Below are 16297 nucleotides of genomic sequence, written 5' to 3'. Positions count from 1 at the left end.
GAGACTGGGGCTAGAACAGGTGGATCTGAAATTAGGGAAGAAGAAATGACTTGATCCCAACCTGATCACTTGCGTATTTTTGAAAATGTGTCGAATCGAAGTGAGTAGAAATCCAATCTGAAATTTGCAAATGAAGAGAGAGAAATGACTGAGGAGTAAGGAGAGCTAGAATATTGGAAGTAATGAAACAAACTAAAGTTTCAGTGCTCCTTTTAGGAAAAACTAGGTGTGGGCTCAAGGGCTCTTCTATTTTTTGGGAAAAAATTAATAATTTTTATCTATTATAATTTTGGATTACCATATTTTCTAATCACAAAAAAAAAAAAAAAAAAAAAAAAAAAAAGCCAAAAGCCCCATCGTTACACTGTTTTAAGTCCGATTGGTGAAATGAAAAATATAAGAAAAAAAAAATAGTTTGTAAATTGCGAGAGACTGATTGACAGTCTATACAGAGAAAGAGAAGGAGAACGAGAGAGAGCGACCGATTGGAACCTTTTTTTGGTAGAAGAGGAAGAATAACCGTTAGATTGTTAAGTTAACGCACCATGGATTAAGAGAGGGGCGTCACCACAAGTTCTGCCATCACCGTAAGCCTTCAGTCGACCACTATCAGACTACCAGAATCTCTACTGGTAAAGTTTTGTTTTAAATTTAAAATTTTAGGGATTTTGGTTTTTATTTGGAGAATCAATTGGGTGTTAATTATGCTTTAGATTGGTATTTTGGGTCAGATTTGGTTTTGATTAAGGGATACGGAGATAGAAGAACCAAGCAGAGTTCATAAGCACCAAGAGAGAGAAGAAATATCTAAGGCCTCGCTAGACTTCGTCTACCAGAGCCGCAAGCACACAGAAAGAAAAAACTGTGGACAATCAACACTGTTAGGCCATATTCGCCACCCAGATCGTCGGAATTGGCACGGGTACAATTTTTTCCCGTATTTTAGATTTGGCCATTGGGTATGAAATGTTACTTTTAATTGAGTTTTTTTTGTTGATATGCTTAGATTTGGTTTGTTTTTGTTTTATTTTTTAGATTACAGAAATCATTAAAAATATTGATTTCAGTTTGGGTACTTCCGTTTCTAATCTTTACAAAACCATTGAGATTAAATAAGTATAGGATTGAAATCATTGGGTATTTCCATTTGTAATATTTATTTTCCTTTTTCAATCTTATTTTAGGTCTTTCTGTCGGAACATCATACACCTAGATAGGAGTTCGTAAGGCACGGAGAGACAGGCTGTATACCTGTAACCGTTAAAGTTATTGTTTTTGGTTTTTTTCCTTTTCGTTTTCAAATGTGGGGATTGAATATGATTTAGATTTGAATTTCTTGGTTGGATTGGTTTAGATTTAGTTATTTCAATTAGATTTGGTTTTGAGTTGGGATTCCATTAGCATGCCGCTGATAGGTAATTTGGCCAGTTGTTAATTTTTAACATTTTAAATTATTGTTGTGTTAGTGCTGGCTTGAATTAGATTGGTTTGGTTTTGAGTGATCATTTACGAAATTCAGTACTATTAGTATTTTTCCTCTTTTGATAATTGAGACTGCTAAGTTTTTGAATTGACAGCACTGATCAGCTTTGCAATGCCTAAGATAGTAAACAATATATAGCCTATATGGTCTATGGTGCTACTTCATTTTAGTGATTTTAGACTGTCCTTGTTAGAAAGTTTGTTTTAGATGGAGGCAAATCAAGCTGAGTTTGAAAGAATTCAAATTGGAAGTCTTTTTCAGATTTGTTATTGGCTTCTCACAAGTTGTTTGATAGAATTCCTAAAGATTTGTTCATATTGCATGATTTATTTTCCACATAAATTAGTTCCTAAATCCATACTAGAGCTTTCTATCTTCAATCCCCCAAACTTTTAAATTTTAAGTTTGGAAATATTCTCCCCCTTGCTAATTTTTTTCAGGTTATTTATAGTGTACAATACCAGTTTTACTATAATATGGTTTTAGGTTTCAAATGTTTTATAGATGTGATTTCAACTTAGTTATTAAAGGCAGAAGATCTGATAACCTGAAATAGTCCATTAGAGAGATTATATAAGTCATTCATATATTGAATGTGAGAGGCAGAGAATCTTCATTAGTTTCGTAGATAACTATGATTAAAATCAACATAAGAAAATATTTGGGCTTGAGATTCTTTAAAACAAATTGTGATGCTTGCTATTGTGTAAGACAAGAAAGCTGATGTAACTGTTATTCTTTGTTTTGTTATACTTTGAATGTGTTGTTAATGGTGTTCTCTCTCTCTTCCTCCTATTCCTTTTCTTCTTTGATGTCCAACTGTTCTTTATTTTTTTTCTTTTATCTTTTTGCTTTTCATAATTTAGGGGCTGTGGTGGGTCAGTCTATTGGTTTTGTGGGTGACAAGTTAAATACATCTTCTAGGTGTTTCAAAAAAAATAAATAAATAAATAAATAATGATTTGTGTCAACTGTCCCAAGTCTCCTTCCTTCCAAAATATTTGGTTTGCAATTCCTATATTCTCTGTTATTATATCTCAGGAACCAGTGACTTACTTTTAAAAAGAAGCCAATGTTGTCTATAAAAGATTTCAAACTTAAGAGAAATTATACAGTTCTCATAATGGACCACGTCATTTGTCCATTATTCTACTAAAAAACTCACACTTGTTTAAAATTATAAGTCAATAATTAGTTTCTGTTAAAAAAAAAAATTCTAACTCAGTAATTTTAAATAGGTGAAAGTCTTTTAGTGAAATGGTGGACCACGTCACTTGTCCACCATGAGAATCTTATAATTTCTCCAAGTGAAGATAGTGTTTTAGTTGATAATCAGCAACATGGCAGATAGCATTAATAAAAATGTGAGAGTGAAGGGACTCGGTGATGAGACATGGTCATTGGAGCAGGTGAAAGACTTCAAGAAAAAGGAGAGGCTAATACCCACATTTGCAAAGGGAGTTAAAGTTTTCTTGACCACATTAAATATTTTATATTGCATAGTGAGAATTGAGGATTTATTGTTATTTGTTCAACTTCATGCAACTTTTAAATTTATATTACTGCAATATATTTGGTTTTACTTTGGGCGTCACTCCATTTGGAGATGATTGGAACTTTGATCAAAACAACATGTTTATACAAAGATGTAAAAGCTGTTGAAAGTAAAAACCATTTTGGAATGAAACAAGTAAATTTTGGGGCTTTTAAAATAGCGATGTAGAGATTTGAGACTATAAAGCGGAGAAAGATAAATCAGAGTCTTCACACATGGTTAGATTGCCGCAATCGTTAGCTGTGAAGTTTTGATTTTAATTTTTTAAATTTGGGTATCATTAATAATTTATATTTGGGTATTTTGGTTATGCTTTAGGTATTTTGGTCTAAATGCAATACCTTCCTGGTTTGGAATACACTCCATCACTAAGTAAGTTTTCTCTTTATATTTTCATACCTTGAAGTTCAAATTATTCGAATTCTCATTTTTCCCTTAGCCTAGCAAACTTTCTTACCTCAATTGTTATACTTCTGGAACCTTTTAAAAAAAAAAAATTTATTTGTATAATAAATAAAAAATTAGAAAAAATACATGAATTGTGCATTAACTTTGATATATGTTTGGGTGGTTTCAATAAAGGTATTTCAGTTAGAATTGGTTTCTACTTAGAGTAGTTCTTTTGATTTGGTTTGCTTTTGGATATTTGGATTAATATGGTTTTAGTAATTGAACTGGTAATTAAGAGTTAGATTTGGTCTCTGTTTAGTTAGCTATACCCAATAAAGTTTAATGTTCCTCTGAATATTAGTATGTTAGTATTAATTTCCAGTTTTACACATCTTTGACTTTTTGCTCCCTCTTTTTCAAGTTCAAGAAAGGACCATATGCTCCTCTCCAACCAAATTCACATAAAGAAAAACTAAATCCTTTCTATGTCCACCCTATTCCCCCATTCTTCCATTCTCAGCCTTATCCTGATTTTCCTTGCATGTCATCATCATTTACATTATCCTAATATTGTGCACGCCCTTGTCACCTTAGGTCTATAACACGCTAAATTTGGGAATGTAGGTCACCATTGCGTTGATTCACTTCGCTGAGGTGCTAGTGCAACATATGTTCGGTGTATGAACGGGAATATAAATGTGGTCAACAACTAATTCACTCCATGGGAGATGTACGCTGTTGGTGATTTAGTTTCTGGGTTTTACTTTCTGCTACTCTGCTATACCTAACGCCAATAATTGTTAAAGGAAGTAACTCAAAATGCACAAGATTCAAAACTAAGGAAAAAAAAAAAAAAATTCAAAAAGAGTAAGAATAGCATGAATGACTAACAATATTAGAATGTTTGTTTGTTTTTGTCTTTCAATATAAAATTTACAATCTAACACAAATGAACCTCCCAATTATACATTTTAATGTAAAGGTAGATGTATAGATCCCATCAAGATGCTTAGGAGACCTCCTAGAGCTGAAGATGTTCACGATGATTGTTTAGTTTTGTTAAAGAATGTTGGAAACAGTTTGCTTTATGCGAAATATGTTGCTATTATAAGTACTTTTTTCCCTGTAATAAGTTTGTGATCTTTTTATCTCTTGTTTTCATAAAGAAAATTTACCCATTTCTATAATCATTGCTTGTCACTTGAAAGATTCATTAATAATGTGGAAAGTTTAAACTAATTTATCATTTGTATCCCTTCTCTGTGTTTGTTTGTGATAAATTACCAATTCTTTGATAAGCTTAAATTATTAAGAAAATGTGAATTTAATCATTTAACTATAGGTCTAACATTCTCTCTCATATGTGGGCCTAAATTCCCCCTTCAATAAATGGGGCTCAGACACAATCAAAGGTACTAGGTAAACACCAAATTTAATTTGCTTGCTTATGTGCCAATAGGTAACCTGTTGATTTCTTAATCCTTACCATTTTTCAAGAAGCTCTACCACTAGATTTAGCTAGCCATTTTAAGGGGGAGAGATTTTTAAATGGCTACTTGAAGTCTCAATCAAATTACTTCTTTCTTCTTTAAAAAAGTTGGTTAAATGGATTATAAGTAGTCTCAAACCTCTTAAATATTGAAGAAGCCATTTTAGGCCTTTAAGGTTCAAATAAGACTCATGTCACATTCTTGGAGAATATAAGTGTGCACAGTTTGCAAAATGTACAAACGTAAAATATTAATCACAAAATATGTAATATAATCAAATTAATATGACGCTTGCCTATCGACCATCTAACAAGGTAATAGTAATTTCATTGGTTGAGGATGATTGGTCCTTGTTGGATGTAGGTGATTTTTTTCCCACATAGAAACCCGGCTCTTTGGGTTCTTGTAATGAACTCTCACTATGCAACATCATAACCACAAATGACATGTTAGGCCGATCCTCATGATGTTGTTGCAAACATAAGAAACTAATATGGAGGCAACGTTCAAGCTCCAACAGGATGCAAGAGTCCTTTAAGCAAGTATCAATTAGTTCCAAAGTCCTTCCTTCTTTCCAAGATTTCCATGCCTAAAACATTTGAAATTTTCATGTCATTGTTTGTATCATAATATGTATTTAAAAAAAAAAGAAAAAAAGAAAAAAAGAAAAAAAGAGTCAAATCTTTTGAGAACTCACATGTCCAACAAGGTTTAGACTATATTCTGGATGGAAAAACCCTCGATTTTTCTTTCCACATATTATCTCCAACAATAATATTCCAAAACTAAAGACATCAGATTTTACTGAAAATAGGCCATCAATGGCGTATTCGGGTGCCATATAACCACTGTAAGAATGGAAATCTTTGATTAGAAAATTTTTCAATAACAAAACATGTTAGAAATAGGAAAAATTACACTACTGGTCCTTGAATTTTACCTTGTAATATGAATTGGTCCCTCAAGCTCTCATGTTTCAAAATGAGCATTGTTAGTCTTTTAGTCAACTACTATTAGTGTTATTACCTATGCAGGTAATGCAATAGTGATGTGACATCTTTTTATAGACTTGGACCAACCAAAATAAAGCAAATCAATTAAAAATTCAAGTCAAATCCATATCTGTAAAAAAATAAAAAATAAAAAAAATCTATTTTCTATGTCATTCATCCCTCAAATCTTTTCCTCATCTATCCCAAATAAATCACAACCTTCTCTCCATCATCAACCTCTGACCCTTCGCCATTCCTAGATCTATGGAGCTCTTTGGACCAAGTGAGAAGGTCTTGTTTGGGTTGAAGAAGGAATTGAGTTTGTTGATTGCATTAGGAGGTCAAAGTCGGAGCATATCTCAGTGAGGATGCGGTTGGTCTCCTCGATGACTCTATAACTAAAACCATAGGTTCAACTATGGCAAATGGTGAAAGAGGTGGATATCCGTCATGATCTTTGATGGCCATGATCGACAAAGGTTAGGATGTGTGGGTTTGGGTGTAGTGGAGGATGATAGAGGAGATGATGGGAGACTCTATAGACATCACATTTCATTTCGGCCTTTACCCGAGAACCCCAACCCCAATGATGAAGAACTTAACCACTACCAAAATGACCAACATCATATGAAACCTAACAACACACAAGCCTAATTTGTGGCCATAAAATACCCAGGTCCTAACCCAAAAATCTTTTTCTATCCCAATTTGCAAATTTGCGTAGAGTGGTGTATGCCAGGAATTGGTGGCGCACACACCAATTTACCAGTGTACGCCAATATGGGACAGCAAGCCCCGTTTTACTCTTTTTCCATTTTAGTGAGATTTCGGCTTAACCAACCTAATCAACTGGTTGGTTAGATGTCCCATTGAAACCTTAGAGCCTAAAAATTTCTCTAGTGAAATCACTTGAAAAATTGGAACCCATCAATCCAAACCCACTGCCAACCTCCAAAACTAGCCACTACACCCCAATTAAAATCAACACAACCTCAAAAAAAAAAAAAAAAAAAAAAAAAAAAAAAAAAAAAAAGAGAGAGAGAGAGAGAGAGAGAGAGAGAGAGAGAGAGAGAGATATGTGAGAGGAGAGAGAGAAAGAAAAGAGAGAGTGATAGAGAAGAGAGAGACCAGTCTAGAGAAGAAAAAAGAAAGAAGAAAGAGAGAGAAGAAAGAAAGGAAACGAGAGGAGAGAGAAAAAAATTATTATTATTTTTTTTCATTATAGCATTTGTGACTATATTGCTGTTCACCCATACCAAATTATTTGGCATTTAGAACACCTCGTGTAATAGGTTTTCTGGTGTTGGTGTGCCAAATGCCAAATATTTGGGCACACTTGATGCTAGTGCTCTTATATGAGCTTTATTTAATCTCAGATTTAGTAACAATATATGACGACCAACTACGACTTGGAAGGCTTGGGGTGCTCCACCTCTTCCCGTCATGTACCCTAACTCACGACTTATTCTAGTAGGTAGACCTTCATGAAGTCATTCTTTGGTTCCCTAACCTACAATTAGGCGGCAACTCCTCCATCTCTTTCTTAAAGACATTTGCATACTCTCGAGCTAGCACCGGATTTGGGTTCAAATCGCTTTAGGGAGATAAAGTATTGCATACCTCACCTTCCCAAGAAGGAATTGACATGGACACAAGTCAAAAAGAAGGTATAACCCATGGCACTCTAGAGACTCTAAAGCGAATAGAGAAAGAAAAATAGCATTTTGTTATTTTTGGTGTGTTGGAGTTTTGTAGTTTTTTAATTGAAGTGGTTGCTTTTTATTGGAGCAACTTAGTTAAAGATGCCACATTATTTTTCAGTTAGCCACATAGGCAATATTACTAACTTCGGTTAACAAAATTGAGTAACAACACTCATTTTTTAAACTTGAGGGACCAATAGCGCTCACTTGAAACTTAAGGTACCAATTGTGCTCACAAGGTAAACTTAAGAGACTAATAGTGTAACTTTGCCCAAAGAATACTTACTAAGTTCCAACCACTCTGTTTGTATTTCCTTCAGTTTGATCTCCACCAAAGGACCTAGCCATGCCGAAGTCAGAAATTTTTGGGTTCATCTTACTATCAAGTAAAATGTTACTTGCTTTTAGATCTCTATGTATAATCCTCAATCTAGAGTCTTCATGAAGATAGAGAAGCCCACGAGCAATCCCACAAATAATGTTGAAGCGCATAGACCAACCTAAAAGATTAGATCTCATTTCATCTGTCAAGTTTCTTGTTTATGTTAATACTAAACTTGAATAATGAAACAAGAAATTGAAATTTCTTTAAATAACAATGAAAAAATCTTCATCAAGTTTGGCAAAAATTATAAAGTCTTGAGAAGTTCTAACCAAAAATGAAGGAGTCCAAGCTTCCATTGGGCATGTATTCATAGATTAACATTTTCTCCTCTCCTTCAATGCAATAGCCCAAAAGCCTAACAAGATTTCGGTGCTGTAATTTGGCGATCGACATAACTTCACTTTTAAACTCACTCAATCCTTGTCTAGAATTTCGTGAAAGCCTTTTCACAGCAATTTCTTGTCCATCTGCTAGTATACCCTAAAAAATCACATTTGTAAATAGATTATATTGATGTTGAATATGATGTGAATTGGTCTATGAAGGTTACCTTATATACGGGTCCAAAGCCACCTTCACCAAGCTTGTTAATGCTTGAAAATTCGTTAGTGGCAATAGCTATGGAAGCTAGGCTATAGAATGGGAGCTCGAGATCTTCATTTTGGCCATCAATATTCTGGTCTATCATCCCTTTATTCTTCATTTTTTCTAATAAGAGCAAGATGTATTTCACTTTAAACATAAGAAGTAGAATATGGCAACTCTAACTAATTAGTTTGGATTGAATGCATGTTAGTCCAGCCTAAACTATAAATTGATCATAAGCCATTTTAACCATCACCAAATGAAAAGCTTGCTCTCATCACTATGCTACTCGAATAATAACAAGAAATAGTTTAAATTACATTTTATGATTTTAACATCAAAATTGTAATTGCCGTTGTCACTCAATCGAAAATGTAAGTCCTCCTCCTTTGGTTGTAGCCAACTCATACAGGTTAGAATTAGATGAGACAATAATGTTAGAGCTTGGTAGGTGTCGTCAAATGATTGAAAATAAATGACAACGTTTTTAGTATGTGTATTTGACATGAGATGACATGAAAGACTATAGGTAAATATATATATATATATAAATAGATAGAAGTGCAAGAGGTCAAAATGATGAATTAAAATATAAAGAGTTTTATGTGTATATGTAAGAGATGAAGAGTCTTGAAATATTGAACCAAAAGATACAAAGAATATTTATTTTTTTAATTAGAAATGCCTTGAAACATTGAACCAAATGAAACAAAAAGTCAATATTTAAGTTGTTCTTATCACTGATGTGGCACTTAAGAATATTTCAATTCTCTTTGCATAGAATGCGCCACTTGGTAGAACCTCATGCTTTCTCACATGAGGTCTCTGCTTTTATATATAAATATATATTGATTGGGAAGTTTAAATCTTTTATTTTAAACCATAAGCAGGGTGTTTCTGCTAAGCAGTTGACACCTTATGCCCTAAAAAGGTCATCGTTTTTACTCTTAAAAATTGTGTTAATTTGATATAATGTTAGTACTACACACTTTTGTACACATTCAGGTTAATATGGTTTTAGAGCTCCAATTTTAATCCCTACATTTTAAACTCATTCTCAATTAGTTTCTATTGTTATCTTAGTAATACAAATTGTCTATGTGGCACATAGAGTGTATAGGTGGCACATTAAATGTTGCTAAATACTAATATATGTATATATATAAACGTGAAAATGTTATTTTCGTCTCTACGTTTTGGGGTCATAGTCAATTTAGTCCATACATTTAGGGATGGCAACGGGTTGAGTTCAGGGTGGGTTTCTTTATGCCTAAACCTGCCCCTGACCCGTCGGGCCCTATCCCATTGTGCCCTTTTAGGGCCAATCTAAAGGCCCCTAAACCGAACCCTAAAATGAATATACACCCAAAAATGAATAAAAATAATTATAGCATAAGCTTCATTTTCTTTTATATGGAAAATAAAATAATATTAAACAAATTTATAAAACATTTAAAAAATGCCATGTCAGCATTTAAAATAAAAAAAAATAGACAAAAATTAATTTCTTGATTTTAAAGGAGAAAAGAAAAGAAAATTTGAACAAAAATAAAATCATATTCCACCAAAAATAAAATAATAAACCCAAGAAAATAAATAACATAAGAACTTGAACCCAAAAGAACAACATGAACCCATAAAAATTAGTTTCATAAATTAAAATTAAAATTAGAATTGAAGATTTGAGGTCATAAAGTATCAACTTTGTAGGGTTTCCTGGTAACTTATAGCTTCTTGGATTGACCTTGCAAACTGTTGTGATTCAAAAAATTAGAAGGAAAAAAGAAAAATTATCCGAAGAGGAAATCCAAAGAAATGGTAAAAATCGAAGAGAGCACAAGTCAGATCGCTCAAGTGGGTCCACAAATTTCAGTGCTAATGGTTGATTTTCAAAAAGAAATATTTGCAATCTATGAAAGAAGTAAGATTTCAAGCAAAACCAAAGCAAGAAAACCCAAATCAAAACAAAATACCCACAGTGTGTAGCAGAGTGATGCATCTTTGGCATAATTGAGTTTATTTGCTTAACTTTATGGATCTGTGTTTTCCCATCTCATAAATTAACAACAACAAAAAGGTACATTTTGATCAATCTGATGGAGGGAGGGATTCAAAACATTGCATCAAATTGTTTTCTTCTTCCTAGTTTATGGTTCAATTTGGTGAGCTGATTTTCAAGGCAAAGGTTTTGTTTTGCTCTAAGTGGGTATGGGTGAACCAAAAGAGAAAAGAGGCGGGGAGAGAGAGAGAGAGAGAGAAAAGAAAAGGAACATGTTCTTACAAAGATGATATTGAGCTTAGATTGCTAGGTTATTTTTGTGTTTAGGAGAGTTGGTGATTGGTAAATATGATTTTTGTGTTTTGGTATTGGTGTGTTTGGTAACTTTGGTTGCTACAAAAATGCCAGAAAAGTTAGGAACATTTTTCCAATTTTTTTTTCTTTCTTTAAAATTGAAAAATTAATTAATTAAAATTATTTTACTTGTCACATAAGCTTAAGTGAGCCAAGAGTACAATCCGTTTGCCATGTAGGCATATTCCATTAGTAAGATGACGGCAAGGACTAAATTGACTACAAGTTAAAAATAACAGGGACCAAATTGACTGCTACAAAAATGTAGAAACTAATTTGATTCTGACCCCAAAATATAAGGACCAAAATAATATTTTCGCTTATAAAAAATGCTAGTCACAAGATATCTTACAAATTTTTTTACAAACTAATAATGTGGTGAGTTGTAATTGGTAAGTAAAAAACTGGTGCTAGTAGTTATTGACATTAAAAAAAATGCCTCGTCAACATCTGATTTGAAAAAAAAAAAAAAATTAAACCCCAAAAATTTTAATTTCTCAATTTTTAAGATAGAAATATTTTTTTAAGAATCCCAAATTTTGTTGTATTGTTTTGCACCCTGACAACCAAACACAATCCTGGACTAGTGACATGTTTGACTTGCTCAAAAGCAATCAAGAGCAAACTCAATTTTTCTACTTCACCATGCTATTTTTTCCAAAGTGGGTCAAAGAAAGTAATATTACCTCTGAAGTTTTTCCTTTTGCGAATGCAGTAGGCAATCAAGAGCACCCCGAAAACTACGACAATGGCTATGGCAACTGCAACTCTCACCTTCATCTTTTGCTTGTCTATAACGTCTTCCTGGTTGACTTAGCAATAGAAAAGCGAAAATATTTTAGATGCAGCAGACTTTAATGCCATAAAACCAATGGAAAAAAAGATGGAACGACAAAAATTGATTGGTGGGTTTCAACTAAAATCTCTTAGTAAAATCTCTTACATGGTCAAAATTCTGTGGTATCTAACAAAAAGAGAGAGGCATTTCAAAATACGAATTAAAGAGCAACCAAGACAATAGGCCCATACCTTTCTTTGAAGCAGGCATTCGAATATATACATCCTGCCAATTAGCATCCTGCTCGCCATCTGCAACCTGTCTAATATCAATTAGATCTCCATACCAGATGGCGCAACCGCTTCCTCCATCTCTAATGTCAGTGTTGGAATAAGCCATACAAGAACAGTTGTTCAAACATTGGACTCTGCATTCGCTAAGATTCATACTTTCGTTCACCCAAGAATACGTGGTATCTGGCAACTTGAGCCCAACAACTTTAACAAACCCAATTTTATCTTTGTCCTTGCAGCTCAATTCCGCAGTGCGTACACATCCCTTAGCCCAGTCGTCTGGGTTCCATGTTTCTGGTGACTTAGGCTTAAATCCTTCTACGCATTGGCAGATAGGTGAGTCACCAATGATACAATTTCCATAAGCACCACATAAATTGTAAATGTCACATTTGTCTTGTGGTAAAGAAAAGTACTGTCTCCATTTTTTTTTTGCTTCGATCCATATGTAGCGCTCGTACACGTTAAAAGTTTGGTTCAAAACTGCTCTTGTGATTAGAGACTTTTTAATCGTGTAGTACCTGAAGTATACCTCATCCTTGTTGGAGACAAAAGTGAAGTTATAGACTGGGTTGGCCTTTAACCATAGTGCACCACTGAACCTAATGCCATTCCACGGGCCAGTCCGGCCGTATATCTTGGAGCCGATCTTCACGACTATCTCAGGATAATTATGAAGTACAATCCCACAACTCAGTTCTCCAGGAGATGGATCATCTGGACTCTTCCATGCAGTTAGGCGCCTTTCCAGACCGGTCCTTAAGTCCCATCCAAGTTTCATCCCTGGTAGCCATGTATCAGAAGGATAGTCAAAGCTTTGCCACATATAACCATCTGGGTTTTCTTCATTCTTTTCTCTTAATACCAGATTTCCTGAATCTAAAAGCTCAACAACTGGACTCCCTGCCTCTTTTGTGGAATTCGCCGACCAAACAACAGTCCTATTCTGGCTGAGAAGAACAAGACTACCTGAACTGTTTAACATCAACGCGCCAGACGAGTCTCTAATTGGATTGCCCCGGTTTGCTACCCAAACAACCGTTCTAACTGGGATATTGTTGTACCAAATTCCCAAGTAATGGTTTGTGGAATTTCCTGTATTGAAGAACCCCAGGACAAAGCCTCCATTTTTAGAGACCAAGTTTGTGCCGTCACTGAGGGATTGGGATTGGGTAATTCTGTCAGCAGCATCCGAAAATACAAAGTAGAAAAGAAATAAACTATAACTCACAAACACAAAAGAAAAGATGTCCATTGCTTTCTGTTCTTAGAGCTCTTAGTCAACATATTAAAGTTAAACCCGAAATGATGAGCGAAGACTACAAGTCTATAACATAGAAAGGTCATGCATTGACTCAAGCAAGTGGCTGTTCTTTGTAATTTCTGCAATTTGTTGTGAACAAAAATTTCCACATTACTCCCTTCTACAGAAGTCGCTTTTTTTTGTAGTTGGTCACTTTGTCCTGATCATTACTTTTTGTTGTGTAGATAGCACCCTAGGACTCCAATCAATAACAGTAAATAAGCAGAAATTAAATAACAAGCACACACAAAAAACACAAGAATTTACGTGGTTCGGCAAACTGCCTACCTCCACGGAGACGACGGAGAAATTTCATTATAAAAATAGGGAGATACAATAGTGCACAATAACACTCTCAAGAAACCCAAATCCCAATTACACCCTAGCACTCTCTCACAGAAACAATAAGAATAGAAGCTGGTTGCCTCTCTTTTCTCTATTTTTCTCTCATGCGGCTGCTCACTAGGTTAATTGGAATTCTCTAATTCCATGGCTGCTTCTTCATCTCATAACCTAAAATATATTATATATATATATATATATATTTGTCATAAGTCGGCAACATTGGTCTCCTAATATAACAAGAATTCGTTGACTTGGGCTTGGCAATACAAGCCACACGGGGCCCACCGTCAACAAATCTCCACCTTGGCTTATCATAAAGACTTGAACTCCGAACTTTGCCCTCTCACACTCCACAAAAATTTTGTACCTGTGGAGTGACGATCACGTCAAGAATACGTGATAATTGGGGTTCTAGCTTAGATTTATTCTATCCTTCCAAAGTTAGGGCAAACTATGCAAAAGTACTAGTGGTAATTAGAAGGGATCCCTTCCTAATAAGTTTATTAGACCCTTCCTAAGTTTGTGCAAACTATATATGCAAAAGAACTGAGGCCAAGACTTTCCTGCTTTGAAATAAGGCATACTTAAAAACATCAGTTGTAGTGACCCAAAAAGGGGGGGGATCTTGCATTCCATGGAATCCCACATCACCTAGGGTAGCACATGAGAATGTGTTTATAAGGAATGACCTCCCTTCAAGGTGTAGAGGCCTTTTCCCCCACTGCTGTGTGCTTTGGGGAAGAACAAAACCGTGAAGGGTATGAGGCCCCAAAGTGGACAATATCTACGTAGTTGGGGCATGGTCGTTACAGATGATATTAGAGCCATGCCCTAGCCGAAAGTGTGGGTCCTACACGCGAGAACGCGTGTGCTCGTAAGGGGGGTGGATTGTAGTGACCCAAATAATGAATGACCTCTCTTCAATATGTGGAGACCTTTTCCTCCACTGCTGTGTGCTTTGGGGAAGAACAAAACCGTGAGGGATATGAGGCCCCAAAGCAGACAATACCTACATAGTTGGGGCGGGATCGTTACACCAGTCTTCTACATATCTAAGTATTATTAAAATTTAATGGTGTAAATGAAGGGTGTTCCACCATATGTTAATTTTGTTCTCCTAGCCGATTTTAGCTAATTTTGTTTTCTTATTCAATAAAACGTACTCGTTTTCTTCTCAAAAATTGAATTATTAAAATATAATGTTAATGCAGCTCTTAATCCCTCAGGCACCACCATTGCAATTGTGGCTAGAAGTTCTGATGGCAACTGTTGTGTAGATAGCACCCCAGGACTCCAATCAATAACAGTAAATAAGCGGAAATTAAATAACAAGCACACACAAGAAACACAAGAATTTACGTGGTTCGGCAAACTGCCTACCTCCACGGAGACGACGAAGAAATTTCACTATAAAAAATAGGGAGATACAATAGTGCACAATAACACTCTCAAGAAACCCAAATCCCAATTACACCCTAGCACTCTCTCACAGAAACAATAAGAATAGAAGCTGGCTGCCTCTCTTTTCTCTATTTTTCTCTCATGCGGCTGCTCACTAGGTTAATTGGAATTCTCTAATTCTCTCTTTTTATTGCCGTTTTTAACACAAACCTAATATATATTTATATATGTATATATATAGGTCGGTTGAACTAGGAATTATATTCCTAGTTGAATTCGGTCATACTTGACCGACTTAGACAAACATGGGCTTGTGGCAATTCAAGCCACACACGGCCCACATCAACAAATCTCCACCTTGGCTTGAATTGATCAAGCTACACGAGCAAACTGCTCCATCGCCTCCACCTTAGCCCTTAAGGGCTTACAAGCTACAAACACCAATTAAGTCCAAGCAGTGCTTGAACTTGTTTGTTGGAACTGGCTTTGTTAACATATCAGAGGCATTCTCACTAGTGAGAATCTTTGACAAAGAAATATCACCAGACGAAACCCATTCTCTGATCTTGTGATACCGCACAGCAATATGCTTTGTATTTGCACGATATACCTGATTCTTCGCTAAATGAATTGCACTCTGACTATCACAATGTAGCACCATGCTATCCTGCTTGAAACCAAGCTCATTAACCAGTCCACTAAGCCAAACGGCTTCTTTTCCTGCCTCTGTCATCGCCATATATTCTGCTTCTGTAGTGGATAAAGCAACTACATCTTGTAGTGTAGACTTCCAGCAAATTGGGCCACCAGCAAACCTAAACACATAGCCTGTCGTGGACTTTCTAGAATCAAGGTCCCCTGCATAGTCCTTCTTCTCCTGTAAATGCTCTTTCAACTCTTTACATTGATTCTTGTAGTGTCCTTTCTTGTGACAATAAAAGCACTCTACATCTTTCTTTGCACGTGATTTAGACTGTGATCTGTTCCTGTTGGAGTTCCGTCCTCTTGACCTGCTTCTACCCCTATTGCTTGACTCAGACTTTACAATAAGTCCATCAGCCTGAGAACCATCACCATCTTGCTTCATCTTTATGTGTGACAAGAGAGCACTAGTCAACTCTTCGAGTACTATAGTCTCTTTCCCGTACATCAACGTAGTCACTAGATAATCAAAAGAAGTAGGAAGCGACGCTAACAAGAGTAATGCTTTATCTTCATCCTCATAATTCACCCCAAAACTT

General features: G+C 35.2%; 1 protein-coding gene and 1 long non-coding RNA gene across 3 annotated transcripts; one reads left to right on the top strand and one right to left on the bottom strand.

The window, feature by feature from the left end:
* Positions 1–354: 354 nt before the first annotated feature.
* LOC112002209 (uncharacterized) lies at positions 355–4269 on the top strand. Of its 2 annotated transcripts, none has more exons than XR_010630673.1 (4): positions 355–632; positions 714–922; positions 3357–3410; positions 4053–4269. It is a non-coding gene; the product is annotated as an uncharacterized LOC112002209 (long non-coding RNA). The 2 variants fall into 2 exon arrangements; XR_002881866.2 differs by having other exon boundaries at positions 359–632; positions 732–922.
* Positions 4270–5045: 776 nt separating this feature from the next.
* On the bottom strand, positions 5046–13304 carry LOC112007402 (G-type lectin S-receptor-like serine/threonine-protein kinase At4g27290). Its single transcript, XM_065777974.1, has 7 exons — positions 11966–13304; positions 11623–11748; positions 8549–8706; positions 8268–8478; positions 7900–8137; positions 5616–5766; positions 5046–5507 (listed from the first exon to the last, which is right to left on the bottom strand). Exons 1-7 carry the CDS (start codon positions 13260–13262, stop codon positions 5214–5216), a joined length of 2475 nt encoding a protein of 824 aa, XP_065634046.1. The 5' UTR covers positions 13263–13304; the 3' UTR covers positions 5046–5213.
* Between the last annotated feature and the right edge of the window lie 2993 nt (positions 13305–16297).

This window comes from Quercus suber, unplaced genomic scaffold (assembly GCF_002906115.3).
Source record: "Quercus suber isolate HL8 unplaced genomic scaffold, Cork oak 2.0 scaffold_170, whole genome shotgun sequence".
NCBI classification, from domain to species: domain Eukaryota; kingdom Viridiplantae; phylum Streptophyta; class Magnoliopsida; order Fagales; family Fagaceae; genus Quercus; species Quercus suber.
Note: the sequence above shows the minus strand (reverse complement) of the source record. Positions and strands in the feature narration are given on the sequence as shown.